At 38.9% G+C, this 27,157-nt stretch overlaps 1 protein-coding gene across 2 annotated transcripts; it reads left to right on the top strand.

Moving 5' to 3' along the window:
- The first annotated feature begins 7,883 nt into the window (after nt 1-7,883).
- Nucleotides 7,884-19,144, top strand: vnc (GNAT family N-acetyltransferase vnc). Of its 2 annotated transcripts, none has more exons than XM_070090309.1 (5): nt 7,884-7,910; nt 10,107-10,246; nt 12,798-12,881; nt 13,980-14,120; nt 17,681-17,975. In XM_070090309.1, exons 2-5 carry the CDS (start codon nt 10,119-10,121, stop codon nt 17,826-17,828), a joined length of 501 nt encoding a protein of 166 aa, XP_069946410.1. In that variant the 5' UTR covers nt 7,884-7,910; nt 10,107-10,118; the 3' UTR covers nt 17,829-17,975. The 2 variants fall into 2 exon arrangements, with proteins under 2 accessions (XP_069946410.1, XP_069946409.1); XM_070090308.1 differs by having other exon boundaries at nt 7,904-8,110; nt 17,681-19,144.
- Nucleotides 19,145-27,157: the final 8,013 nt, after the last annotated feature.

Genomic DNA, 27,157 nt, shown 5'->3' with positions numbered 1-27,157 from the left:
TAAACATAAATAAATGGAGAAAATAACGGGGACAGTGAATATTACTATTCTACTCAAACACAGTTTATTATTAAGTCTTTGTACAATAATATATTTGGGAACAGGAGAACATTATTGTGGTTTAGATAAATGGGATGGTATGTATAAGCAGTGAGACAGGGAACACAATCAACTTGACGAGAATGAATATAACTTACAATATAGTACAGAGGACAGTTCACTACAGGAACTAAGCCACAGGTCCCAAGACCTACACAGCACGAGTACTGCGCCAAGCCAGTACTCTGCCTAATGCCTCCAACAGTCTCCTCCAGAGACTTCAGCAGCCTTCTCCTGAGCCCTGCTCCCCAGCAGCAGCTCTGCTCGAAGTCTCTGCTCAGGAGCTCTGCACCCCAGCAGCAGCTCCGCTCGAATCTCTGCTCAGGAGCTCTGCACCCCAGCAGCAGCTCTGCTCGAATCTCCTCTGCTCAGCTGTTCCTTGGACTTATATCGTGGTCCATGCACCCTCCACAACCACGGGTACGACCTGACGCCTAGATCTGACGCCGTCAAGAACAAAAGACCTCAGACGTGGGCGTGGCTACAGACGTTTGCCAAGGCAAGGTGTGACCATATAATTGGTTAAATTAGGTCTCCCCAGAGACCTCACAAGCCCAGCTGAACTACATCACAACAGTACTCACTCCCATGCGTATCTTTTTACATTTTATTAATCTTTGTTCATATTTGACGCATGTTTTAACGTTGGATACGTCTCTGTTTACACTGGATGCGTTCTTGCTTACATTAGATGCATTTGTTTACATTTACCTGGAGTTTACCTGGAGAGAGTTTCGGGGGTCAACGCCCCCGCGGCCCGGTCTGTGACCAGGCCTCCTGGTGGATCAGCGCCTGATCAACCAGGCTGTTGCTGCTGGCTGCACGCAAACCAACGTACGAGCCACAGCCCGGCTGATCAGGAACTGCCTTTAGGTGCTTGTCCAGTGCCAGCTTGAAGACTGCCAGGGGTCTGTTGGTAATCTCCCTTATGTGTGCTGGGAGGCAGTTGAACAGTCTCGGTCCCCTGACACTTATTGTATGGCACATTGGATGCATCTATTTACATTGAATGCGTCTGTTTACAATGGATGCGTCTGCTTACATTGGATGCGTCTTTTTACATTGGATGCGTCTGTTTACATTGGATGCGTCTGCGTACATTGGATGCGTCTCTGTTTACAATGGATGCGTCTGCTTACAATGGATTCGTCTGTTTACATTGGATGCGTCTATTTACACTTGATGCGTCTATTTGCATTGGCTGCGTCTTTGTTTACATTGGATGCGTCTCTGTTTACATTGGGTGCGTCTCTGTTTACATTGGGTATGTCTCTGTTTACATTGGGTGCGTCTCTTTGCATTGGATGTGTCTTTACATTGGATGTGTCTATTTGCATTGGCTGCGTCTTTGTTTACACTGGATGTCTGTTTACATTAGATGCGTCTGTTTACAGTGGCTGCGTCTTTGTTTACATTGGATGCGTCTCTTTTTACATTGGATACGTCTCTATTTACACTGGTTGCGTCGTTATTTACACTGGCTGCTGGCACTGGACAAGCACCTAAAGTCGGTACCTGACCAGCCGGGCTGTGGCTCGTACGTTGGTTTGCGTGCAGCCAGCAGTAACAGGTTGATCAGGCTCTGATTCTAGGAGGCCTGGTCACAGACCGGGCCGCGGGGGCGTTGACCCCCGGAACTCTCTCCATGTAAACACTGCTGTGAGTCGCCATACATCTTCCATACCGTTGATTGGCTCTAACGTATTGCTCTTGCTAAAATAAATGTATTAATTATGATAATATCTCTCAAACTAGGTATTGCTGGGGTACACATAATGTTCTTGTATTTTATATAATATTAATTGTAATACTGAACATCCCGTTTTGACCGGGACTGTCCCGGTCTGAGAGTCCCGTCCCGAAGTCCCGGTCAGTTTGTCCCGGACAGAAACATCACTGATGAATAATGTATGATCTCAGGAAGTCAAAAATTTATTTCCACATGATACAATGTACAGAGATGGGTAACATTTGGTTGTGTGTAGAAAGCTGATGGTTATACAGTGCATCTCGGGCAAGCTTAGTTAAGCTTACGTAGGATGACTGAATCTACAGTCAAAGGCAACATGAACATTGATTTAAGTTGCAGGGAGTTTTATGAGAATAAAAAAATTAAACCATTACTAAGAAGTAAGTAAGTTAATTTAGGTACAGGTACACATTGTAACATGTGAATTACCTAGGATAATCCAAAAAAGTCAGACACCGTGACTTATTTCCATTAGGATTCTTGATTTAAATTGGACCCCTGATTTTCAATGAGACCTTGATTTTAATTTGGGGTCCTTGATTTTCATTAGGGTCCTTGATTTCCACTGGGTCTTAGTGAAAAATGCGAATGGTTCTCCGAAGAGGGAGTCCACACTTTATGCTGTTTGTTCTTTTTCGTCCTGTAATTTTAATTGGGAAATTTGTACATTTTAGCCCCTATTTGTTTACATTAAAATAAACATATCTACTTTATATTTCACGTATATTTTGCTTCAAAACCTTAAAAATGTCTCTGTTTGAGTTAAAGAAATTGGTAAGTCTATGTATGAATTATTCACAAAAACAAAGTCAAGGTAAATTTTTTCCAGACTCTCTGAGAATGTTACCCAATAAAAACCAAGGACTCGATGAGTACGTTAAGTGACAACCTGATAAGTGTCAGCGGCCCATGACACTGTAAGCCAGCGGTAGTCCTCGGTCTTAGCCATATGATGATCCAGCTGTGGGTCATCATATGACTAAGACCCACGTCAGGAAACACTTGTCCTGCTTCCTGACAAACTTTGTACCTACCTACCTAGACCCTGACTGTCTTCGAGAGGGAGTTGGACAAACACCTAAAGTCAGTAAATGACCAGCCGGGCTGTAGTTCGTACGTCTGCCACCAGTAACAGCCTGGTTGACCAGGCTCTGAGCCACCGCGAGGCCTGGTCATGGACCGGGCCACGGGGGCGTTGACCCCTGGAACACTCTCCAGGTATACAGTGGATAAAAAAAATGAACTTGTAATATTTCCAATTTTATTACCACTTTTGGGTGTGCCGGTCACCAGTTCATATGTAATGTGGGCGTCTGTCTAGATTACCGAGGCCCACCTTTCCTGCTGTGTGCAGAGTAAATTACAATAATTCACGTTAAGCGCTAAACCCATGTAGGTCATCCAGCGCAAGATATGGTGGAAGCTTGATCCAACATCTGCTAGGCGCCAGATAGACGCACTTCGTATCTGTTGTCACCTAGATGAACTGCTGTGTGCCAGTGGCGTCGTCACGGATGGCGGGGGCGGGCAGCCACGGGTTAGTTAGTTTAATATGTTTATTATGCACCCCATACCCATCCTGTGGGCGGTAGTCAAAAGATTACAGAGGTACATAATTGGTCCAGGGACTGGACTCCAAAGTTTTGATAGCTGAGCAAGTTACAAAGGTAATGAACTAGATCTGGTCATAATCATGACCAAGTTACAAAGGTAATGAGCTCCAGGTAGAGCTGGTCACACTCATGAATAATTGCAAAGGTAATGAATCATAAACACATTAATCATGAGAATTTACAAAGGTAATGAGCTCCAGGTAGAGCTGGTCAAAATCATGACAAGTTTCAAAGGTAATGAATGATAAACACGTTATCACATGATTACAATCATAGACAAATTACAGAGTAATGAGCAGTTAACAAACATAGCAGGGAATTCATCCATTGCCCCAACAACAGATGTTGCTAGGTGCCTGTCTCTCCTCGGCAGACAGCCATTGCAAACTGCAGCAAGTTGCCCCGGGATCTGCTGCTTGCACGAGCACCATCGACCCTCCCCAAGAGGTCCAAGAAGCCAGTGGCTCCGTTAGCAGCCCGATGGAGAGCTGTCCTAGGGACATGGCAACGTCCTGGTGGACGCCAAGTTGACTGAAGATCCCAGGCCCTCGTGTGCACGGATGTTGAAGCTTGAGGAACTGAGTACACACTGCCTGTGGCACACCTGACAGCTGCCTCGCGGTCGAACTCCACGATGCTGTCCCTGTAGTAGAAGTTCCTGTGAGCCCGGCACTCCCTGCAGTGCCATCGCTGACATCGTGGGTTAGGGGAGAAGTACCCTCTATAGATGGGGTGGCGCTGGGAGTTGGGTGGGTGAGGCGGGGGAGACGGGCAGGGGCGAGGCGTTATGAGAGAGTCACTGTTTACTACACACGCCCTCCCCCTCCCCCCCAGCGGAGAAGGGGGGAGGCGCTGACTGGTCCTGACTCAACAACACCAAACCTGCACAACACTTCAACTATTTACGCTGAAACGATGCACTGGGAAGTCCGTTCGCTGCTCTGGTATCTTCTCAAAGCATTCACACTGAGTTCTGTACAGTTACATAGAATTATCGTACATAGCAGCATATGTGTAGAGAACCTAGAATAACCCAAAAAAGTCAGAGTGACGTAAACTCCAGTTACGTCACCACTGCGTGACTAATGAGAACGTTTAACAGTTTGAACAGGAGAATACTTCTCAACATTGTTAATGATAAAATATATAATCGTAGTAATACTGAGGAAACATAAGTGGGTGACACCATAGAGCCTCTAAAGAAGGTGACAATAATGCACAAAACAGTGCTGCAGCAACATAAGAGAAAAATCCTTCTTTGCTATATAGCCTATTATATGATTACAGAGTACAAATAGGCCTATGCGTATAGGGAAAATCATGGATTTTGATGATGTGATAAATGATTTTGCAGGACTGAAGGCAAGGAAATGTAAGATCAGATTCACTGAGATGTTTCCTGTACTCAAGGTCACATCGGAACTACTGTTTCTCTGATATTGTAATGTTTTTCTTTATTTTTCAAGTTTTTTTTTTTTTTTTTTTTTGGGGGGGGAGGGGTTGTTGAAGATGAATAAATGTAGGATCTGTTGGCTGTACTCAAAGTGGTATTTGAGTTTATGTTTCCTCAGTATTACTACGATTATATATTTTATCATTAACAATGTTGAGAAGTATTCTCCTGTTCAAACTGTTAAACGTTCTCATTAGTCACGCAGTGGTGACGTAACTGGAGTTTACGTCACTCTGACTTTTTTGGGTTATTCTAGGTTCTCTACACATATGCTGCTATGTACGATAATTCTATGTAACTGTATTTGTGTATACTTGAATAAACTTACTTACTTACTCCCCCATCCCTCTGCCCTTGGATTTCATGGGGGTGACACCAAAGGTACCGCCCCGGGCGACACCAAAGATGCCACCCCGGGTGACACAAACCCTTGCGACGCCTTTACTCTGTGTGGAACACTTTACTGTAAACTCTATTATTAATTTAACATAATCACTAGTATTTTCCAAAATAACATCAAGAAACGACAAGCTTGGATGCATAACTTAGCAGACATTTGACCAGACAGGTCTACAAAGAGACCTGGACAGACTGGATGCGTGGTCCAGCAACTGGCTCCTAGAATTTAACCCAACCAAATGCAAAGTCATGAAGATCGGAGAAGGGCAAAGAAGACCGCAGGTAGAGTATAGGCTAGGTGGCCAAAGACTGCAAACCTCACTCAAGGAGAAAGATCTTGGGGTGAGTATAATACCGAGTACGTCGCCAGGAGCACACATTAACCAAATAACTGCTGCAGCATATGGGCGCTTGGCAAACCTGAGAATAGCGTTCCGGTACTTCAGTAAGGAATCGTTTAAGACTTTATACACTGTGTACGTCAGGCCCATACTGGAGTACGCAGCACCAGTTTGGTTAGGGGAAATCGGTCTGACGACACTGGAGGACAGTAGGGTCAGGGGAGACATGATAACGACATACAAAATACTGCGTGAAATAGACAAGGTGGACAGAGACAGGATGTTCCAGAGATGGGACACAGAAACAAGGGGTCACTCTTGGAAGCTGAAGACTCAGATGAGTCAAAGGGGTATTAGGAAGTATTTCTTCAGCCACAGAGTTGTAAGGAAGAGGAATAGTCTGGCAAGCGATGTAGTGGAGGCAGGAACCATACTTAGTTTTAATACGAGATATGATTAAGCTCATGAAGCAGGGAGTGGGAGGACCCAATAGCGGTCAGTGAAGAGGCGGAGCCAGGAGCTGAGTCTCGACCTCTGCAACCACAATTAGGTGTGTACTTGAGTGTCTGTGGTTCAATCCCTATCACGGGTGGAAACGTTGGACATATTTCCTTACATCTGTTATGCCTGTTCACCTAGCAGTAAGTAGGTACCTGGGTGTGAGTTGCATCCTTGTGGACAAGATTGAAGCACCTCAATGGAAATAAGAGAGACAGATCGCTAGCGCACTCAACTCACACACTGAGGTCCGGAGATCGAATCCCCGGTACGGCTGCAAAACATTAGGACGTGTGTCCTTAACTATTAAAACTATTTCAATTATTTAATCCTTTCGTACTAAAATAACTTAAGACTCCTTAGAAGATAGGAACCAACCTGGCTCACGCCGGTCTGAACTCAAATCATGTAAAAATTTAAAGGTCGAACAGACCTTCTCCTGTAACTGCTATATAATAATAATAATATCTTTATTTACTACAAGTACATGTACAAGGTATACAGTCCAAGCTGACAACAATGACATACTACTATATAGAAAGTCCCTTGTTATGCTCCGCATTTCGGGCAAATTAGGTCAGCTACACCACAAAGAAATTTTTAATTCAACATCGAGGTCGCAAACTCTTTTGTCGATAAGAACTCTCAAAAAAAAATTACGCTGTTATCCCTAAAGTAATTTACTCGTTAATCCTAAAAAGAGATCATATTAAGACACCTGTTGTCCATGTTCACCCATCAGTAAAATGGGTACCTGAGTACTCACCTGATACTCACCTACCTAATAGGGTGTGAATGTTAATGGACTGGTGTGGGTCGCATCCTGGGACAAAACTGACCTAATTTGCGGGAAATGCTCAGCATAACAAGCAGCTTTCTATATAGTAGTATGTTATTGATGTCAGTTATAGTCTGTATACCTTGTATATGTAGAAATAAAGATATTATTATTATTATTATTATTATTATTATTATTATTATTATTATTATTATTATTATTATTATTATTATTATTATTATTATTGATTTTCTTGGGTTATCCAGGGTGGTTAACCCTCCCCCGGGTTAAAAATCCTAACCTATGTTATCTTAACCAGGTCAGGATGCAGGATAAAGAGGTTCCTAATGAATGAAGCTACAGAAAGGAAGGCTGTGTTTTCCTGTAGAGTTAACATTTGTGTACCTATTATATTAAGCTGACTTTCTCTATTTAATGTTTATGTAAATAATTCAGTTCGCTTTATTCCTATTGTACCTATTTATCGTAACTAATTTTCCCACAGTTGAGTTACTTAGTTGTTTTGATTTTTAAGGTTATAATCATGATTGATTTCTGCTGTATTTAATAGATAAATAAGTAAGTTTATTTAGACACAGGTACACATAAGTACAATCATCATACTTTATCTTACATACATATACATAGAATAAGACTTTTTGGGTCATCTTAGATAATCTACACATATGCTGCTATGTATAATAATTATATGACCGTATTTATGTATACCTGTACCTGAATAAACTTAATAACCCCAAAAAGTCAGTGTCGACTTATTTCCACTTGGGCACTTAGTTATTTCATTACAAGAACCCCAGTGGAAGTAAGTCACTTTTTTGAGGGGGGTTATCCTAGATAATTTACACATGTTACTAGGCATGATCATTGTACTTATGTGTATTTGTAGCTAAATAAAGTTAACTACCTAAATTAAGTTAGTAATAGAGCAAGAGGAAGGTATAATACGACTCAGTGGAAGGTGAACCTTAACAACAACAACAACAATAAGAGGAGGCACCGCGTGTTAACAAGCAATTTTCAGACTTTCTATATATAATACGACAAACATAAGCCATAAACAATACTGAGAATTAGTTTAAAGCACATGAGGTTTTATTGTATCATAATAGAGAGAGAGGTGACGTGAGTGACACCAAGATGAACATTCGTTGTGCTAAGGTTAGACCTTTTTTTTTTAGAACATTATTATAACCTTCAAGATATACAATAAACTTTAGAATATAACAATAATTTTTCAGAACATTGTTGTAACCTTCATAAAAATTACAGTAACCTCGTACTAAGAGTAGCATTGCAGTTATATACGACACACTCACTATAGGTTTCTTTATTATTGAGAAGTTTTAGCCTCCAGGAAGGTTCCTTGATGTTGGTGAGGGGCTCTTGATTTAGGGAATTGGATCTGTGCTTCAGTTCCCCGAATTAAGCCTGAATGCCTTCCACATCCCCCCCAGGCGCTGTATAATCCTCCGGGTTTAGCGCTTCCCCCTTGATTATAATAATAATTGATAAGCTTTATCTTCGTAGTAGTCTCATTTTCAGTTAAATACTCAAGTAGTTTAAAATGTTCAACCTTTGTTGAAGTAGGGAAGCCATTAATAGTGTTCAGTCCCTCAGCTCTGATACAAGTCATCTTTAGTGTTAAGTCAATGTATCTTATTCATCTATTTGTCAGTATTATATATCATTAATAAAATAATAGAAAGAGTGGAATAACCCAGGTTAGGCAGTACTTACTCATGTCCAAACATTCCACTTATTGTAATAACTAATTTATAATACTCATAAGTTGAGGCTAAAGGCATAGGCAAGTACTTAAGGTGTTCACTAGAAAATGTTTCAGTTCTGGGACTTTGTTCACTCCTGTTATACAATGGTTACAAGAAACACAATTTGTAAGTCAAGTTGTATGTGGAAAAAGTGAGTCAGTTTAGGTGACAATCAGATTTGAGCAGCTTTTAAGTTATTCTAATGTCACTTAATACAAAAAATATTGTACCTGACAACTTAATTTATTTGGGTTGAATTTAACTTAGTTCATATTTCTTATTGTCATGTACCATGTTACACTTTTAATCTGTTTTTGTGTATATTTGTTGTTATATTTATATTTATTGGAGTCTGTGGAGACAAAGAACTTTGTCCGTGGAAGCAAAAAGGGGAATATATAAGAGTATAGTTGTACCAACACTCTTGTATGGGTGTGAAACATGGGTGATGAATGTTGCAACGAGGAGAAGGCAGTGGAGATGTTATGTCTGAGGGCAATGTGTGGTGTGAATAAAATGCAGAGAATTTGTAGTTCAGAAATTAGGAGAGGGTGTGGGATTACCAAAACTATTATCCTGAGGGCTGAGGAGGGGTTGTTGAGGTGGTTCAGACATGTAGAGAGAATGAAACAAAACAGAATGACTTCGAGAGTGTATAAATCTGTAGTGGAGGGAAGGCGGGGTAGGGGTTGGCCTAGGAAGGGTTGGAGGGAGGGGGTAAAGGAGGTTTTGTGTGCAAGGGGCTTGGACTTCCAGCGAGCGTGCATGAGCGTATTTGATAGGAGTGAATTGAGACAAATGGTATTTAATACTTGACGTGCTATTGGAGTGTGAGCAAAGTAACATTTATGAAGGAATTCAGGGAAACCGGCAGGCCGGACTTGAGTCCTGGAGATGGGAAGTACAGTGTCTACACTGAAGGAGGGGTGTTAATGTTGCAGTTTTATAACTGTAGTGTAAAGCACCCCTCTGGCAAGACAGTGATGGAGTGAATGATGATGCAAGTTTTTCTTTTTCTGGCCACCCTGCCTTGGTGGGAATCGGCCGATGTGTTAATAATAAATAAATAAAATTTATTAGAATTCCCCTTAAACTATGTATATCGTTAATGTCTTTCTATTCAAGTATATAAAATGTTTATGTTCTATTATGGTAGGTTTTAGCTTGGTCAATTCACTCTGCATAACCAAGCACTTTCCACGTGTACTATTAAATGTGATTTAGTTCTGTAAAAACTATATACTGTGTGGAAATAAAACATTAGTTTATTTACTATTTACATACTTATCTATTTGTTTATTTGCTTATTTCTTTTACATGTGGACTACATACAGTATTGTTGTTTGAAGTGTTTTGAGCTAAATTTACATTCCAACGTTTCACAGCCAGAAGACCTCATGCACATGCAACACTGCAATTTGCTTTGTTTGCCAGAGAATTACCAAATGAAGTACTACCTTTACCATGGCCTCTCGTGGCCACAGTTGTCATATGTAGCCGAAGATGATGAAGGACAGATTGTTGGGTAAGTCATAGTATGTAGATGAATGGTTCAGAGAACCGATAAGTTGATAAAGTAGGCACATGTGCAGCACTTGGGTATCTTTATTGAGGAATTTTTATGATGAGGTGCAGCAGTCGTAGGTGGTACCACATTTGCCCAGTGTGGAAGTAGGTTGTGGCCAAGGGTTAGGCAAGTGAAGAATTTCCAAGTATTTAGATCCTAAGAAGTTGCAGTGTCGGACAGGATTGTAGATGAATGGTTCAGAGAACCGACAAGTTGATAAATTAGACACATGTGCAACACTTGGGTCTAATTTATCAAGTCATAGTGTTAAATTGTATCTTGCGAGCAGGGGTCGCGATACTGAAAGGGTTAAATTTCTACCCAGTACGTGCTGCTACTTGTTGGTGAGAGTGGAAATTATTTCCAGCCCCGAGAGCATGCATATTTAGTACATCATCATAAATTTTACTATAAATAATGTGATATATAATTTCTGCTACCTATAAATTATATGTTGAACAGACAGAACACATGACCATAACACAAGGCACAGATCACTCTTTGATGTTCCTCGTGTCCATCTCACGCTATGCAAAAACTCAATGCACATAAAAGGCCCTAAAATCTAGAATTCATTACCTGTAAATATAAAAGAAACACTACCTGTTTATAAATTCAAGTCTCTTCTCAAAGATCATTTACTCACCCAAAACCAAATAAATACTGAATAACTGAGCCTTATAAATTGTATATCTTAAATGTTTCTCACAATTATATCATATAAATGTTAAACCTAAAACCCAATCTAACAGAATACTCCATTCGACTGAATGTACAGCAATGCATGCAACCATATGACCTGTCTTTGTAATACTCATTTGTGCTTTATAGTTATCTGTTTACAATAATGTCTTATCACTGATTTCATCATTGCTTAGTTAATCTTAAGTTAATTGTAAGCCAGCCCGTAATGCTATGCATATAAGTGGCTTTGGCATGCTGCTCTTACCTGTATTTTTTTTGTACCTCTGTATGTATGCTCAAATTACTAAATAAATAAATAAATAAATTTGATTGTACAATTCCCTAAGGTACTTAAGAAGAAAAAACATACTAAGTTACATTTAAACTAGGAGCTTTTGTCTTAATGTTATTACTTCTTCCATTCTCTTCCAGAATAAGGCTATCTTGTCAGCATTAAAGACCTCCTCTGTCATGTATGATTTGCTTTATTTTTTGATGGGTACTCTTCTGCTGCCCTTTGATCTGATGTGGACTGTGCGTTATTACCACTATCCTCACTAAACTTTACAGGACCCTCCTACATTACAATATTCTAACTTTTTTGTATGTAAGGTGGAGTTGTCCAATTGTATATTGCCAATACATGTACAGTATTTACATTGCTCTTTTTACAAATTGAGGCAAATCTCCTTAATTAGCTTATTAATATGAAAAGGCTTTACCACTGAGACATGCAGGTCCAATAATCTCACTTTTTTCAACCAGTTTCTTTGTGCACTTTATCTTGGGAGTAGATTTGCCACCACCATTATTCTTCATCTTGGAAAGAATGACAGGTCAGTAATATTAGAGAATGGCAGAATAATTGAAAGATTTAGTTGTTACACGACCAGGATGAATGTTTTTTATTATTATTATTAACACATTGGCCGTTTCCCACCAACATAGGGTGACCCAAAAAGAAAAACTTTCACCATCATTCACTCATCAGTCTTGTCAGAGGTGTGCTTACACTACAGTTATAAAACTGCAACATTAACACCCCTCCTTCAGAGTGCAGGCACTGTACTTCCCATCTCCAGGACTCGAGTCCAGCCTGCCGGCTTTCCTGAATCCCTTCATAAATATTACCCTTCTCATGCTCCAACAGCATGTCAAGGCCTAAAAACCATTTGTCTCCATTCGCTTCTATCTAACACGCTCATGCATGTTTGCTGGAAGATCAAGCCCCTTACATACAAAACCTCCTTTATCCCCCCTTCCTCCAACCTTTCCTAGGCTGACCTCTACCCCGCCTTCCCTCCACTACAGATTTATATGCTCTCAAAGTCATTCTATTTTGTTCCATCCTCTCTGTATGTCTGAACCACCTCAACAACCCCTCCTCAGCCCTCTGGATAATAGCTTTGGTAATCCCGCACCTCCTCCTAATTTCCAGACTACGAATTCTCCACATTATATTCACACCGCACCTTGCCCTCAGACACGACAGGATGAATGTGTGTGCAATAAGGGAGAGATCAAATAATGTGGAAGCATGGTGTAGACCACTGTGATGCACATTATTCATTTAGACTTTTGTAGTGGCCCTGGCTTTGATCCGGGATATCCTTAAACTGCTTCGATTGGTGCTGACCATGTTCAGAGGGTGGAATTTTTGTTGCTCAACCTTCAGTGAGAAGACGGGAGTAACAATAAAAAATAAGGGTAACAGGTGTTTCAGTATGATTATAGGTACAAAGGACCATGAGCCTGTAATCCTGCCACAGATATTGAACATTACCCATGTAATTTAATCTGAATATGCATTTGCTTTGCTTTGCAGCTATGTACTTGCTAAAATGGAGGAAGAGAGTGAGGAGGATCCCCATGGACATATCACATCATTAGCTGTTCGGAGGAGCCACAGGTAGGTGTAGACATATATGTGTGTGCATTGGGGGATTAGAGGTTTGTGTTGCTAGCAGAATAGGCATAAGAGGGTAGGTATAGTTTACAGGGTAGATAGAACAAGAGAAGAGATTGATTTTGCAGTTTTGTTAGATTGTACTTGTTGCATTAAATGATGTGTAAATACTTATTAACTTTTTTTTTTGTTTTTGTTTTTTGGTAGGGTTGTTGTCCCTCCCCACTAAAAAAATGATCTAATTATACTTACTTCAATAGGCTGGAATTTTTTTTTAACCTTTTGAATATTTCTCTAATCATTAATCTCAGCTTTAAAAATATTATGGTCTTTTCTTTTTATCTTTTAATTGTGTACAGTGGTCCCTTGAGTTATAATGGGCTTTAGTTATGATAATTTTGAGTTACGATTTGCCCTCATAAAAAAAAAAAATTAGTTTTGAGTTACGATGAAAAATATGAGATATGATTCATGTGTGATGGTCAGTAGTTGTAGGTAGACCTCAGTCCAGAGACCAGACAGGGTGATGAAAGGTCTTAAATGGAGTGATTATGGAAGGTGTGTTAAAGGTGAGTGGGAGGGAGGGAGACCATATGTGTACCAGACCTGATGGTGGGAGAAAGTGATGATGAGAGTGTTAATATTAAGTCTATAGTAATTTACCTATCTGTCTTCTTGTCTGTGTGTCTGCCTCTCTGCTTTCCTGAATGTTTGCCTTCTCTGCCTCCTCTGCTCTGTCCTACCTGCCCTGCCATTTTGCCTGGGCATAAGCCAATGAAAGATAGACTAACTCTGCTATTGGGTGCCAATGTCTCTGGATATTTCAAGCAGCCTATGCTTGTTTTTCATTCAGAAAACCCTAGAGTGTTTAAAAAATAAAAAGTATTGAAGTGCAGGTTGAGTGTGTTCTGGCATCTTGGAACAAATTACCATAAAACCATGTATTTTAAGGTTTCAGTTATGATAATTTTGAGATACGATATGCCTTCTGTGACAGATTACTATCATAACTCAAGGAACTGCTGTATATCATTTTAGTGGCTTTGTTGTTTGTTTTGTCATATACTGTATATAAACTAAAATTCTGCTATTACCTTGCAGACGACTAGGACTTGCTCAGAAACTTATGGACCAGACAGCTAGAGCAATGGTGGAGTGCTTTAATGCCAAATACGTCTCTCTCCATGTTCGGAAATCGAACCGAGCTGCTCTGAACCTGTATACTAATACACTGAAGTTCACGTAAGGTTTAAATTTTTCGGTTGGTAAACTATATAGATTGATAAAGAGGTTAGGCAGATGAAACATAACAGACTCATTAAGCACATGTAATGATAAGAATTGCTCAGGTGAAAAGATTTATATTTCTGTTAATTTTTTTAATTTTCACAATTAAGTTAATTATTGTCATGTCTTAGATATAGTAGAAGCTGTTTAAAATATAATACAGTATAAATTTTCTATAGGCTCATAATTTTTCTAGGTAATGTGTGCTATATTTATTTAAAGAATTTATCAGTGCTAGTCACTTGAAACAATACTTGAGGCTTTTGCAGTCGGTGAATTATGACTGGTAGGGGAGAGGAGAGGAGGTTGAGGGAAGCTGCCTTCCATTGGGCACAGCTGTGGTACATTTGTCACTTCAAATTAAAAAATCTTAACCGTTTAACACTCAAAACTTCACAGTACACCAGATTGTGTAATTTTCAAGTGTACCTTTTTGCTGCTTTCTCAGTGTTAAAATATGTTATTATCTATAGTTTGTGTAGGAATAATTTTAAAAAACATTAGGTAGTAGGTTGGTAGACAGCAGCTGAACAGGGAGGTACTACCATCCTGCCAAGTGAGTGTAAAACGAAAGCCTGTAATTGTTTTACATGATGGTAGGATTGCTGGTGTCCTTTTTTCTGTCTCATGAACATGCAAGATTTCAGGTACGTCTTGCTACTTCTACTTACACTTAGGTCACACTACACATACATGTACAAGCACATATATACACACCCCTCTGGGTTTTCTTCTATTTTCTTTCTAGTTCTTATTCTTGTTTATTTCCTCTTATCTCCATGGGGAAGTGGAACAGAATTCTTCCTCCGTAAGCCATGCGTGTTGTAAGAGGCAACTAAAATGCCGGGAGCAAGGGGCTAGTAACCTCTTCTCCTGTATATATTACTAAATGTAAAAGGAGAAACTTTCGTTTTTCCTTTTGGGCCACCCCGCCTCGGTGGGATACGGCCGGTGTGTTGAAAGAAAGATCTATAGTTTGTGTAGGAATAATTTTAAAAAACATTAGGTAGTAGGTTGGTAGACAGCAGCTGAACAGGGAGGTACTACCATCCTGCCAAGTGAGTGTGAAATGGAAACCTGTAATTGTTTTACATGTTGGTAAGATTGCTGGTGTCTTTTTGTTTTGTCTCATAAGCATGCAAAGGTTTCAGGTACATCTTGCTACTTCTACTTACACTTAGGTCACACTACACTTGCATGTACAAGCATATATATACACACACCCTTCTGAGTTTTCTTCTCTATTCTTACTAGTTCTTGTTCTTATTTCTGCTTATCTCCCTGGGGAAGTGGAACAGAATTCTTTCTCTGTAAGCCATGCGTGTCATAAGAGGCAACTAAAATGCTGGGAGTGAGGGGCTAGTAATCCCTTCTTCCGTTTATACATGCTTTTTTTAACAAGTTGGCCGTCTCCCACCGAGGCAGGGTGACCCCAAAAAGAAAGAAAATCCCTAAAAAGAAAATACTTTAATCATCATTCAACACTTTCACCTCACTCACACATAATCACTGTTTTTGCAGAGGTGCTCAGAATACAACAGTTTAGAAGCATATACATGTACGTATAAAGATATACAACATATCCCTCCAAACTGCCAATATCCCAAACCCCTCCTTTAAAGTGCAGGCATTGTACTTCCCATTTCCAGGACTCAAGTTTGGCTATATAAAATAACCGGCTTCCCTGAATCCTTTCACTAAATATTACCCTGCTAACACTCCAACAGATCGTCAGGTCCCAAATACCATTCGTCTCCATTCACTCCTATCTAACACGTTCACGCACGCTTACTGGAAGTCCAAGCCCCTCGCCCACAAAATCTCCTTTAAACTCTGCCTCCAACCTTTTCGAGGATGACCCCTACCCCGCTTTCCTTCCCCTACAGATTTAAACGCTCTCCATGTCATTCTACTTTAATCCATTCTCTTTAAATGACCAAACCACCTCAGCAACCCCTCTACAGCCCTCTGTCTAATACTTTTATTAACTCCACACCTCCTAATTTCCACACTCTGAATTTTCTGCATAATATTTACACCACATATTGCCCTTAGACAGGACATCTCCACTGCCTCCAACTGTCTCCTCGCTGCAATATTTACAACCCAAGCTTCAAACCCATATAAAAGTGTTGGTACCATTATATTTTCATACATTCCCTTCTTTGCCTCCATAGATAACATTTTTTGTCTCCACATATACCTCAATGCACCACTCACCTTTTTTCCTTCATCAATTCTGTGATTAACTTCATCCTTCTTAAATCCATCCGCTGATTCGTCAACTCCCAAATATCTGAAAGCATTCACTTCTTCCATACTCCTCCTCTCCAATTTGATATCCAATTTTTCTTTATCTAAATCATTTGATACCCTCATCACCTTACTTTTTTCTATGTTCACTTTCAGCTTTCTACCTTTACACACACTCCCAAACTCGTCCACTAACCTTTGCAATTTTTCTTTAGAATCTCCCATAAGCACAGTATCATCAGCAAAAAGTAACTGTGTCAATTACCATTTTGTATCTGATTCCCCATAATTTAATCCCACCCCTCTCCCAAACACCCTAGCATTTACTTCTTTTACAACCCTATCTATAAATATATTAAACAACCATGGTGACATTACATGTATATTACTAAATTTAAAAAGAGAAACTTTCATTTTTCTGTTTGGGCCACCTTGCCTTGGTGGGATATGGCCAGTTTGTTGAAAGAAGAATTTAAAAAATACGTCATCTGTCTTTCATGTATCATATACTAATAATTATACTAATGCTTTTGGAGTATGTACTGAATATGCAATGTTAGTATTGTGCTACACTCATGTTCTCACAAACTCCATTAAACTTTTATATGAGTGAAATAAAAACACATGTGCAGTATTAGGATATTTTAATGAGGAAATATTCCACCACAAATGGTTTCTTTAGTCCAACAGTGATAACCACAGGTGGAGTTTACATAATGAAAGAGGTGAGGTGCCAAGAGGCAAAAACCAGTACAGCTGTGAGGCAGGAGGCTCAAGGTACTGGGGCTGGTATAGGCCAGTATACTCATTGCAGTGTCCTAAGACTCCAGCTACTAGGTGATCGCGGTGTCCTGTTGGCGAAGAATTAATTTGGCTAAGATTTAAAGATTTCTGAAATGATAAAGCTGCTGTGTGTCTTATTTCATGCTTGTCGGTATTTTTTACCAACAATAAATGAGATTATTTTGGGCAATGCTTATTTTTCTGTGTTGGCTTAACCTTTTTAATGTGATTTACTTACAAGGCTCAAAACCTGGGCTTCAGAATTTAGACAGTCCTTAATTTTTGTTTAATAACATTCTGATGTGGTTTTGAAAACCCAAGGAGACACTGTGTTACTTCACTGTAAATGAAGAAAAAATGTAAACATAGAGAAAGATACTTTTAAGTTTAAAATTGTGTAACTTTTTTCATCATAACCTATAAATTATTGTCCTTGATGAATATAGAATATATATTAATTTGTGTTTTCATTCCTACAGCATCTCTGAAATTGAGCCAAAGTACTATGCAGATGGTGAGGATGCTTTTGCAATGAAGAGAGATTTGTGCTCCTTTGCTCTTCAGAATGACGTTACTCCAGCAGATCCAAACTCGTTTTTTGATAATAAGAAAAATGAAGAGAAATGAGTTCTAGGAATCAAGTGTAATTCTGATGTTTCCAATATAAGAAAAAAGATAATACATTTCAATTTTAACTGTTACTATATGTATAATATTCAGTTATTTATCTCTTGATGAAGACCTGGTACATGCATATACGTATAGTGAACTAAAGTAGGTTCAAGATATGGACTCTCATGTCAAAACAGTGTTCTCAGTGCTTGAGCTGCTCAACAAATAACATTTTGTTTTGATGCCATGCAGAGAGTCAGTTTTCATCTCTGGCATTATTTGTGATTTAATACTGAGAAATATTTTTTTGCTCCATTGTATAAAAAAACTATTGTAATTTTATTTGCTGCATAAGTAAAACCATTATATGTAGTAATAAGTTTTACAAATTATGATGCTTGTGAAGAATTTAATTGTCAGGTATAATATACAGTCAGTCACTATCCAGTGATCTGTTATTTAGCATACACCTTTATCTGGCTATCTTGAATTTTATTCGGCTTCACCATTATCTGCCAGTCTTATTTGATTGAATTTCCTTTAATTATTTTGGGCAAAGAAATTGTCAGTTTTTCCCTTGACTTGGACAAGACACTTGTATTGAAGAACAGCCATAGGATTTTTTGAAAGTATGTCTATTGGGTTTCCCATACCTAAATGTGTTTTCCTTATTTTCAACATTTCTTATGACTATAAATCTTAGAATAATGTTTAAAGATGTTAAAATAACGTTAACCTGTAAATATATATCTTCCTACTCCTATTTTCTGCCTCCCTTCACCACATGTCCCAGCTATGTGTCGGCACAACTCAGCTTCCTCTGGTTCGTAATTTTTACTCAGTTCAACACACTTAAATCGAAAACCAACTAGATTTTTTTTTTCAAAATATGCTCATTGGGTTTTCCATGCCTAAATCTTGTTTTCTTTCTTATTATTATTTTTTTATGATGCCAGTGTAACCCAGTTTGGTGTCATATTTTCAGATTAAACTAGTTTAGATTGATATTTAAAGGAAAATTATTTAAAAAAGCAAATGCAAGAAAAGCTGTGCCAAAAATAGGAAACATAAATTCATCTATTATCTGTCCATTTAGAAAATCCAGTGCACCCTTTTCCCATCAAACCTGGATTATGGGTGATTGTATTAGGCCTTGTTTTTATATCATCATTATATGCTGACTGTTTTGCTTTGTTTACATAAAGTTCTTTAAATATTTTCTCTGAACATGTATTATCTTTACACCCAAACCTCTTACCTTGTATGTACAATACATGTTTCTCTCATTTGTGTTCCTTAACTACAAGTGATAATAAAAATAATAATCTTAAGTTTATAAAGTTTATTTAACATACTGGTCATTTCCTGGAGTAGGGTTGCCCTAAAAAGACAGCATTTTCATCATCACTCGCTCCATCATTGTCTTGACAAAGGTGTGCCTTGACATGAAGCAAAGAGTTGAAGATTCATTACAAGCTGCTGTCACAGATAAAGTTATCACAATCATCCTACAACCTTCTCTCACCTCTTTCCCTCAAAGGAGGTGCCTTGATGCTGTTGAAGGGTTCTTGATCCAAGGAATATGACTTAACCTCCTCCCCTTCCTTGGATTGAACATGAATGCCTCCCTTTCTGCAGGTGCTGTATGACCCCTATAGGTTTAGTGCTTCCCGTGAATAAAATGAAAATGTAATTTCCTCGTCTCTGCCCAAGAGAACCACTTTACACTGCAGTGTGAGAGAACTGCAGGAGAAATCTGCAGTTGTAAGGAACTTCAAGAGAGTTCTAAAGTGGGGAACTACAGGACAAACCAGCAGTGTGGCAGAACTATAGAAGAAACCTGCATTGTGAGGGAGCTACAAGAGAAACCTGTAATGTGGGGAGGAAATATAGGAGAAACCTGCAACATGGGGAAATACAGGAGAAACCTGCAATGTGGAGGAACTACAGGACAAACCTGCAATGTAAGGAAACTATGGAGAAACCTGCAGTGTGAGGGAACTGTAGAGAAAAGCAGCAGTGAGAGTAAAAGTACTTTTAGCAAATTTATGTAGGACCCTCAGTATCTAGCTAGGCTATTCTACATGCAATACTTTGTGTAAATACAAGTTAGTTCAAATCCTTGTTGTATTTCATCACAAAAAATGGGTTGCATACATAAGGTAATGAAGTGTGTCGGCTTCAGAAATCAGCTAATGGGGAAGAAAACAAAGGTTCATATGTCCACATTGAACCACTCTTAGTCAATGGGCCAGAATAGATACTGTTACCATCTGAGGTAGCAAAATCCTTTCAGGTGCCAGTTTGTAGCATCAGTACATAATACCTTATATTTCTCACCTGCTATATAAGTAAATTAATATTTAATACTCCTTTTTTTTTTTACCGCTTCAGTTGTCAGTCATCGAGGTAGGATGACTAAAAAAAACAAGACATACATTATCATTCATTCAGTAGATGTCTTGATCAAATTCAGCTCATTCAAGAGAAGCTTCAAAAACTAGTACTACTCTGCAGAATTCATTATGTTCCAAATTATTACTAATACTCCACTTCTCTCTCATTTAATCGTACCTCTGATATGGAGGGAAATGGGCAAGAATGTATTCACTTAGGATACCTTTATTGAAAATGTTTTGGTCCTTGAACCTTCATCACTTCAAATATATAAACATACATACACATACATGCATGCACATGTGCACATGCACGCATGCACACACATGCACGTGCGTGTGCACACACACACACACACTCTCTCTCTAAATAACACATAAAACATTAATTTGCTAATGTAATAAACATTATTAGTTATTAGTTACATTTGTAACTAATAATGGTGAAAATATTTTGGTATAAAACAGAATGAATATACGTATTAGGAAAAAGGAGTTAGTTTCTTGTAGGTAAATAAACATGTGAGGATACAGGTCTAAGTCATCACAATTTAGCCTTTACAAACAAAATTGCAATGCATTAGTATCTATAGTAACAAAAGATAGTGTGCAGTGAAGGTGAAAAATTATGCAGTTAGGCTGAGCATTGAATCCCTTGTCACTTTGACTTTTTTTCAGTTATTCTAGGTAATTTGCATGTTGCCTAACTTTTGGGTTATCCTAGGTAATTTACACAATATTACTATGTATGTTAATTGTACTTACATGCATCTGTGCCTAAATAAACTTACTAAGCTCCAAAGCTCATTGTTTCTATATACTATCACAGCATCTTAGCTTATGTACACCTAGGAAACTAGTTAAAAAATGTGAGCATATGTTTACTCTTATATGGGTGTGAAGCATAGGTTGTGAATGTTGCAACAAGAAAGAGGCTGGAGGCAGTGGAGATGTAATGTCTAAGGGCAATGTCTGGTGTAAATATTACGCAGAAAATTTGTAGTGTGGAAATTAGGAGGTGTGTAGTTACTAAAAGTATTCAGAGGGCTGAAGAGGGGTTAAGGTGGTTTGGTCATTTAGAGAGGCTGGAGCAAAATAGGATGATTGGAGGGTGTATAAATCTGTAGTGGAAGGGAGGAGGGGTAGGGGTCATCCTAGGAAAGGATGGAGGAAGAGGGGTAAAAGAGGCTTTGTGTGCAAGGAGCTTGGACATACAGCAGGCTTGTGTGAATGTGTTAGATAGGAGTGAATGGAGACGAATGGTTTTTGGGACCTGACGAGCTGTTGGGGTTTGAGCAGGGTAATATTTAGTGAAGGGATTCAGGGAAACTGGTTAGCCAGACTTGAGTCCTGGAAATGAGAAGTACAATGCCTGCACTTTAAAGGAGAGGATTGGGATATTGGCAGTTTGGAGGGACTTCTGAACTGTCGTATCTGAGTGCCTATGCAAAGACACTGATTATGTATGAGTGAGGTGAAAGTGTTGAATGATGATGAAAGTATTTTCTTTTAGGGGATTTTCTTTCTTTATGGGTCACCCTGCCTCGGTGGAAGATGACTGATGCGTTGAATATATATATACAGTGGACCAGCGGTTAACGATATTTTTTCATTCCAGAAGTATGTTCAGGTGCCAGTGCTGACCGAATTTGTTCCCACAAGGAATATTGTGAAGTAGATTAGTCCATTTCAGACCCCCAAACATACACGTACAAACGCACTTACATAAATACACTTACATAATTGGTTGCATTGGGAGGTGATCGTTAAGTGGGGGTCCACTATATATATATATATATATTTTTTTTTTATTATCACACCGGCCGATTCCCACCAAGGCAGGGTGGCCCGAAAAAGAAAAACTTTCACCATCATTCACTCCATCACTGTCTTGCCAGAAGGGTGCTTTACACTACAGTTTTTAAACTGCAACATTAACACCCCTCCTTCAGAGTGCAGGCACTGTACTTCCCATCTCCAGGACTCAAGTCCGGCCTGCCGGTTTCCCTGAATCCCTTCATAAATGTTACTTTGCTCACACTCCAACAGCACGTCAAGTATTAAAAACCATTTGTCTCCATTCACTCCTATCAAACACGCTCACGCATGCCTGCTGGAAGTCCAAGCCCCTCGCACACAAAACCTCCTTTACCCCCTCCCTCCAACCCTTCCTAGGCCGACCCCTACCCCGCCTTCCTTCCACTACAGACTGATACACTCTTGAAGTCATTCTGTTTCGCTCCATTCTCTCTACATGTCCGAACCACCTCAACAACCCTTCCTCAGCCCTCTGGACAACAGTTTTGGTAATCCCGCACCTCCTCCTAACTTCCAAACTACGAATTCTCTGCATTATATTCACACCACACATTGCCCTCAGACATGACATCTCCACTGCCTCCAGCCTTCTCCTCGCTGCAACATTCATCACCCACGCTTCACACCCATATAAGAGCGTTGGTAAAACTATACTCTCATACATTCCCCTCTTTGCCTCCAAGGACAAAGTTCTTTGTCTCCACAGACTCCTAAGTGCACCACTCACTCTTTTTCCCTCATCAATTCTATGATTCACCTCATCTTTCATAGACCCATCCGCTGACACGTCCACTCCCAAATATCTGAATACGTTCACCTCCTCCATACTCTCTCCCTCCAATCTGATATTCAATCTTTCATCACCTAATCTTTTTGTTATCCTCATAACCTTACTCTTTCCTGTATTCACCTTTAATTTTCTTCTTTTGCACACCCTACCAAATTCATCCACCAATCTCTGCAACTTCTCTTCAGAATCTCCCAAGAGCACAGTGTCATCAGCAAAGAGCAGCTGTGACAACTCCCACTTTGTGTGTGATTCTTTATCTTTTAACTCCACGCCTCTTGCCAAGACCCTCGCATTTACTTCTCTTACAACCCCATCTATAAATATATTAAACAACCACGGTGACATCACACATCCTTGTCTAAGGCCTACTTTTACTGGGAAAAAATTTCCCTCTTTCCTACATACTCTAACTTGAGCCTCACTATCCTCGTAAAAACTCTTCACTGCTTTCAGTAACCTACCTCCTACACCATACACTTGCAACATCTGCCACATTGCCCCCCTATCCACCCTGTCATACGCCTTTTCCAAATCCATAAATGCCACAAAGACCTCTTTAGCCTTATCTAAATACTGTTCACTTATATGTTTCACTGTAAACACCTGGTCCACACACCCCCTACCTTTCCTAAAGCCTCCTTGTTCATCTGCTATCCTATTCTCCGTCTTACTCTTAATTCTTTCAATTATAACTCTACCATACACTTTACCAGGTACACTCAACAGACTTATCCCCCTATAATTTTTGCACTCTCTTTTATCCCCTTTGCCTTTATACAAAGGAACTATGCATGCTCTCTGCCAATCCCTAGGTACCTTACCCTCTTCCATACATTTATTAAATAATTGCACCAACCACTCCAAAACTATATCCCCACCTGCTTTTAACATTTCTATCTTTATCCCATCAATCCCGGCTGCCTTACCCCCTTTCATTTTACCTACTGCCTCACGAACTTCCCCCACACTCACAACTGGCTCTTCCTCACTCCTACAAGATGTTATTCCTCCTTGCCCTATACACGAAATCACAGCTTCTCTATCTTCATCAACATTTAACAATTCCTCAAAATATTCCTTCCATCTTCCCAATACCTCTAACTCTCCATTTAATAACTCTCCTCTCCTATTTTTAACTGACAAATCCATTTGTTCTCTAGGCTTTCTTAACTTGTTAATCTCACTCCAAAACTTTTTCTTATTTTCAACAAAATTTGTTGATAACATCTCACCCACTCTCTCATTTGCTCTCTTTTTACATTGCTTCACCACTCTCTTAACTTCTCTCTTTTTCTCCATATACTCTTCCCTCCTTGCATCACTTCTACTTTGTAAAAACTTCTCATATGCTAACTTTTTCTCCCTTACTACTCTCTTTACATCATCATTCCACCAATCGCTCCTCTTCCCTCCTGCACCCACTTTCCTGTAACCACAAACTTCTGCTGAACACTCTAACACTACATTTTTAAACCTACCCCATACCTCTTCGACCCCATTGCCTATGCTCTCATTAGCCCATCTATCCTCCAATAGCTGTTTATATCTTACCCTAACTGCCTCCTCTTTTAGTTTATAAACCTTCACCTCTCTCTTCCCTGATGCTTCTATTCTCCTTGTATCCCATCTACCTTTTACTCTCAGTGTAGCTACAACTAGAAAGTGATCTGATATATCTGTGGCCCCTCTATAAACATGTACATCCTGAAGTCTACTCAACAGTCTTTTATCTACCAATACATAATCCAACAAACTACTGTCATTTCGCCCTACATCATATCGTGTATACTTATTTATCCTCTTTTTCTTAAAATATGTATTACCTATAACTAAACCCCTTTCTATACAAAGTTCAATCAAAGGGCTCCCATTATCATTTACACCTGGCACCCCAAACTTACCTACCACACCCTCTCTAAAAGTTTCTCCTACTTTAGCATTCAAGTCCCCTACCACAATTACTCTCTCACTTGGTTCAAAGGCTCCTATACATTCACTTAACATCTCCCAAAATCTCTCTCTCTCCTCTGCATTCCTCTCTTCTCCAGGTGCATACACGCTTATTATGACCCACTTCTCGCATCCAACCTTTACTTTAATCCACATAATTCTTGAATTTACACATTCATATTCTCTTTTCTCCTTCCATAACTGATCATTTAACATTACTGCTACCCCTTCCTTTGCTCTAACTCTCTCAGATACTCCAGATTTAATCCCATTTATTTCCCCCCACTGAAACTCTCCTACCCCCTTCAGCTTTGTTTCGCTTAGGGCCAGGACATCCAACTTCTTTTCATTCATAACATCAGCAATCATCTGTTTCTTGTCATCCGCACTACATCCACGCACATTTAAGCAACCCAGTTTTATAAAGTTTTTCTTCTTCTCTTTTTTAGTAATTGTATACAGGAGAAGGGGTTACTAGCCCATTACTCCCGGCATTTTAGTCGCCTCATACGACACGCATGGCTTACGGAGGAAAGATTCTTTTCCACTTCCCCATGGACAATAGAAGAAATAAAAGAACAAGAGCTATTTAGAAAAAGGAGAAAAACCTAGATGTATGTATATATATATATGCATGTGCGTGTCTGTGAAGTGTGACCAAAGTGTAAGTAGGAGTAGCAAGATATCCCTGTTATCTTAGCGTGTTTATGAGACAGAAAAAGAAACCAGCAATCCTACCATCATGCAAAACAGTTACAGGTTTTTGTTTCACAGTCATCTGGCAGGACGGTAGTACTTCCCTGGGTGGTTGCTGTCTACCAACCTACTACCTAAATATATATATATATATATATATATATATATATATATATATATATATATATATATATATATATATATATATATATATATATATATATATATATATATATATATATATATATATATATATGTATATATATATTTTTTTTTTTTTCAACAAGTTGGCCGTCTCCAACCGAGGCAGGGTGACCCTAAAAAGAAAGAAAATCCTGAAAAAGAAAATGCTTTCATCATCATTCAACACTTTCACCACACTCACACAATATATATATATATACATATACATATTTTTTTATTTTTTTATTATCACACCGGCCGATTCCCACCAAGGCAGGGTGGCCCGAAAAAGAAAAACTTTCACCATCATTCACTCCATCACTGTCTTGCCAGAAGGGTGCTTTACACTACAGTTTTTAAACTGCAACATTAACACCCCTCCTTCATATACATATATATATATATACTATATATGTATATATATATGTATATATATATATATACTATATATGTATATATATATATATATATATATATATACTATATATATACTATATATGTATATATGTATATATATATACTATATATGTATATATATATATATGTATATATATATATACTATATATACTTACATATATACTTACTTCTACTTACACTTAGGTCACACTACACATACATGTACACATTTATTTATACACACTCACCTGAGTTTTCTTTGATTTTATCTTAATAGTTCTTGGTCTTATTAATTTTCCTTTTATATCCATGGGGAAGTGGAATAAGAATCTTTCCTCCGTAAGCCATGCGTGTTGTAAAAGTCAACTAAAATGCCGGGAACAATGGGCTAGTAACCCCTTTTCCTGTAAAGATTACTAAAAAGAATAAGAAGAAGAAAATTGTCAAATTGGGAAGTCTGAATGTGCGTGGATGTTGTGCAGATGATAAGAAAGAGATGATTGTGGATGTTATGAATGAGAAGAAGCTGGATGTCCTGGCTTTAAGTGAAACAAAGCTGAAGGGGGTGGGAGAGTTTCAGTGGAGAGGAATAAATGGGATTAGGTCAGGGGTTTCAAATAGAGTTAGAGCTAAAGAAGGAGTAGCAATAATGTTTGAAGGATAAGCTATGGCAGGAAAAGAGGGACTATAAATGTATTAATTCAAGGATTATGTGGAGTAAAATAAAGATTGGATGTGAAAAGTGGGTTATAATAAGCGTGTATGCACCTGGAGAAGAGAGAAGTGTAGAGGAGAGAGAGAGATTTTGGGAAATGTTGAGTGAATGCGTGGGGAGTTTTGAATCAAGTGTGAGAGTAATGGTGGTTGGGGATTTCAATGCTAAAGTGGGTAAAAATGTTATGGAGGGAGTAGTAGGTAAATTTGGGGTGCCAGGGGTAAATGTAAATGGGGAGCCTTTAATTGAGCTATGTGTAGAAAGAAATTTGGTAATAAGTAATACATATTTTATGAAAAAGAGGATAAATAAATATACAAGGTATGATGTAGCACGTAATGAAAGTAGTTTATTAGATTATGTATTGGTGGATAAAAGGTTGATGGGTAGGCTCCAGGA

The sequence above is a fragment of the Cherax quadricarinatus genome, chromosome 31 (assembly GCF_038502225.1).
Source record: "Cherax quadricarinatus isolate ZL_2023a chromosome 31, ASM3850222v1, whole genome shotgun sequence".
Taxonomy (NCBI): domain Eukaryota; kingdom Metazoa; phylum Arthropoda; class Malacostraca; order Decapoda; family Parastacidae; genus Cherax; species Cherax quadricarinatus.
The sequence above is the reverse complement of the archived record's forward strand: the minus strand, read 5'-3'. Positions and strand labels throughout refer to the sequence as shown.

Coding starts and splice junctions, on each gene's coding strand:
- vnc (XM_070090308.1), top strand. CDS start 8,090: ATGAACATTCGTTGTGCTAAG. Junction 12,882..13,979: donor GCTGTTCGGAGGAGCCACAG/GTAGGTGTAGAC, acceptor ATTACCTTGCAG/ACGACTAGGACTTGCTCAGA. Junction 14,121..17,680: donor ACTAATACACTGAAGTTCAC/GTAAGGTTTAAA, acceptor TCATTCCTACAG/CATCTCTGAAATTGAGCCAA.